General features: G+C 48.0%; 1 protein-coding gene across 5 annotated transcripts in view; it reads right to left on the minus strand.

The window, feature by feature from the left end:
- Nucleotides 1-2,500, minus strand: part of LOC133665154 (collagen alpha-1(XV) chain-like) — a 98,585-nt gene that overhangs the window by 39,646 nt on the left and 56,439 nt on the right. For all 5 annotated transcript variants that reach the window (XM_062070384.1, XM_062070383.1, XM_062070382.1 and 2 more), the window contains one exon: nt 16-69. In XM_062070384.1, the coding sequence (XP_061926368.1) occupies nt 16-69 (54 nt within the window). The remainder of the gene's footprint in view (nt 1-15; nt 70-2,500) is intronic.

The following is a 2,500-nucleotide window of genomic DNA, read 5'->3' on the forward strand; positions in this document are numbered from 1 at the left end:
GTCTTATCGGCCTACCTTCTCTCCAACAGCACCAGGTGAGCCTGCAGAGCCACCTTTACCTGCTGGACCCTAACCACACAACACAATCTGTCATGCAACAACAACAACAACAATAGTAACACAACACTCCTGTTTGGCCTACAATATTTCATCAACTCAACTCAAAGATCCAAACCTTTATGTATTCTTCACAAATATTGTTGACAAATGTGTCTTCATCTCAGCGGGTGTGGCATAACATGATAGCTTTATGGTCATCAAACATGACAACATTATATTTACGGTCAAAAGTGTACATACACTTGTAAAGAACATCGTGTCATGGCTGTCTTCACTCTTCAATTTCCTGGGTGTTGTGGCCAAACAGCTCCATTTTTGTGTCACCTGACATCACATGGACAAAGTTAAGACCTTCTGGAGGAAAGTTCTGTGGTCCATCCATCCATCCATCCATCCATCCATCCATCCATCCATCCATCCATCCATCCATCCATCCATCCATCCATCCATCCATCTTCTTTCACTTCCACAGCAGCCTAAGCAGAGAAGCCCAGACTTTCCTCTCCCCAGCCACTTGGTCCAGCTCTTCCCAGGGGATCCAGAGGCGTTCCCAGGCCAGCCGGGAGACATAGTCTTCCCAACGTGTCCTGGGTCTTCCCCGGGGCCTCCTACCGGTCGGACGTGCCCTAAACACCTCCCTAGGGAGGCGTTCGGGTGGCATCCTGACCAGATGCCCGAACCACCTCATCTGGCTCCTCTCCATGTGGAGGAGCAGCGGCTTTACTTTGAGCTTCTCACCCTATCTCTTTCGGCCGCTTGTACCCGTGATCTTGTCCTTTCGGTCATAACCCAAAGCTCATGACCATAGGTGAGGATGGGAACGTAGATCGACCGGTAAATTGAGAGCTTTGCCTTCCGGCTCAGCTCCTTCTTCACCACAACGGATCGATACAGCGTGCGCATTACTGAAGACGCCGCACCAATCCGCCTGTCGATCTCACCATCCACTCTTCCCTCACTCGTGAACAAGACTCAGAGGTACTTGAACTCCTCCACTTGGGGCAAGATCTCCTCCCCAACTTGGAGATGACACTCCACCCTTTTCCGGGCGAGAACCATGGACTCGGACTTGGAGGTGCTGATTCTCATCCCAGTCGCTTCACACTCGGCTGCGAACCGATCCAGCGAGAGCTGAAGATCCTGGCCAGATGAAGCCATCAGGACCACATCATCTGCAAAAAGCAGAGACCTAATCCTGCAGCCACCAAACCGGATCCCCTCAACGCCTTGACTGCGCCTAGAAATTCTGTCCATAAAAGTTCAGAACAGAATGGGTGACAAAGGGCAGCCTTGGCAGAGTCCAACCCTCACTGGAAACGTGTCCGACTTACTGCCGGCAATGCAGACCAAGATCTGACACTGATCATACAGGGAGCGGACCGCCACAATCAGACAGTCCCATACCCCATACTCTCTGAGCACTCCCCACAGGACTTCCTGAGGGACACGGTCCAATGCCGTGTACTGTTCTGTGGTCAGATGAAACAAAAATGGAGCTGTTTGGCCACAACACCCAGCAATATGTTTGGAGGAGAAAAGGTGAGGCCTTCAATATTCCAATGGCTGCTGTGTAAAAAGTGTTTTTAACTGTCCTGCTCCTTTATGACCTACACCTACATCTACACCTACACCTACACCTACATCTACACCTACACCTACACCTACATCTACATCTACACCTACATCTACACCTACATCTACACCTACACCTACACCTACATCTACACCTACATCTACACCTACATCTACACCTACATCTACACCTACATCTACACCTACATCTACATCTACACCTACATCTACACCTACATCTACACCTACACCTACACCTACATCTACACCTACACCTACATCTACACCTACATCTACATCTACACCTACATCTACACCTACATCTACACCTACACCTACATCTACACCTACATCTACACCTACATCTACATCTACACCTACATCTACACCTACATCTACACCTACACCTACATCTACACCTACACCTACACCTACACCTACACCTACATCTACACCTACATCTACATCTACACCTACACCTACACCTACATCTACACCTACATCTACATCTACACCTACACCTACATCTACACCTACATCTACACCTACATCTACACCTACATCTACATCTACACCTACACCTACATCTACATCTACACCTACATCTACACCTACACCTACACCTACACCTACATCTACACCTACATCTACATCTACACCTACACCTACATCTACATCTACACCTACACCTACATCTACACCTACATCCACATCTACACCTACATCTACACCTACATCTACATCTACACCTACACCTACATCTACATCTACACCTACACCTACATCTACATCTACATCTACACCTACACCTACATCTACATCTACATCTACACCTACACCTACATCTACACCTACATCTACATCTACA

Source organism: Entelurus aequoreus, linkage group LG14 (assembly GCF_033978785.1).
Source record: "Entelurus aequoreus isolate RoL-2023_Sb linkage group LG14, RoL_Eaeq_v1.1, whole genome shotgun sequence".
NCBI lineage: Eukaryota > Metazoa > Chordata > Actinopteri > Syngnathiformes > Syngnathidae > Entelurus > Entelurus aequoreus.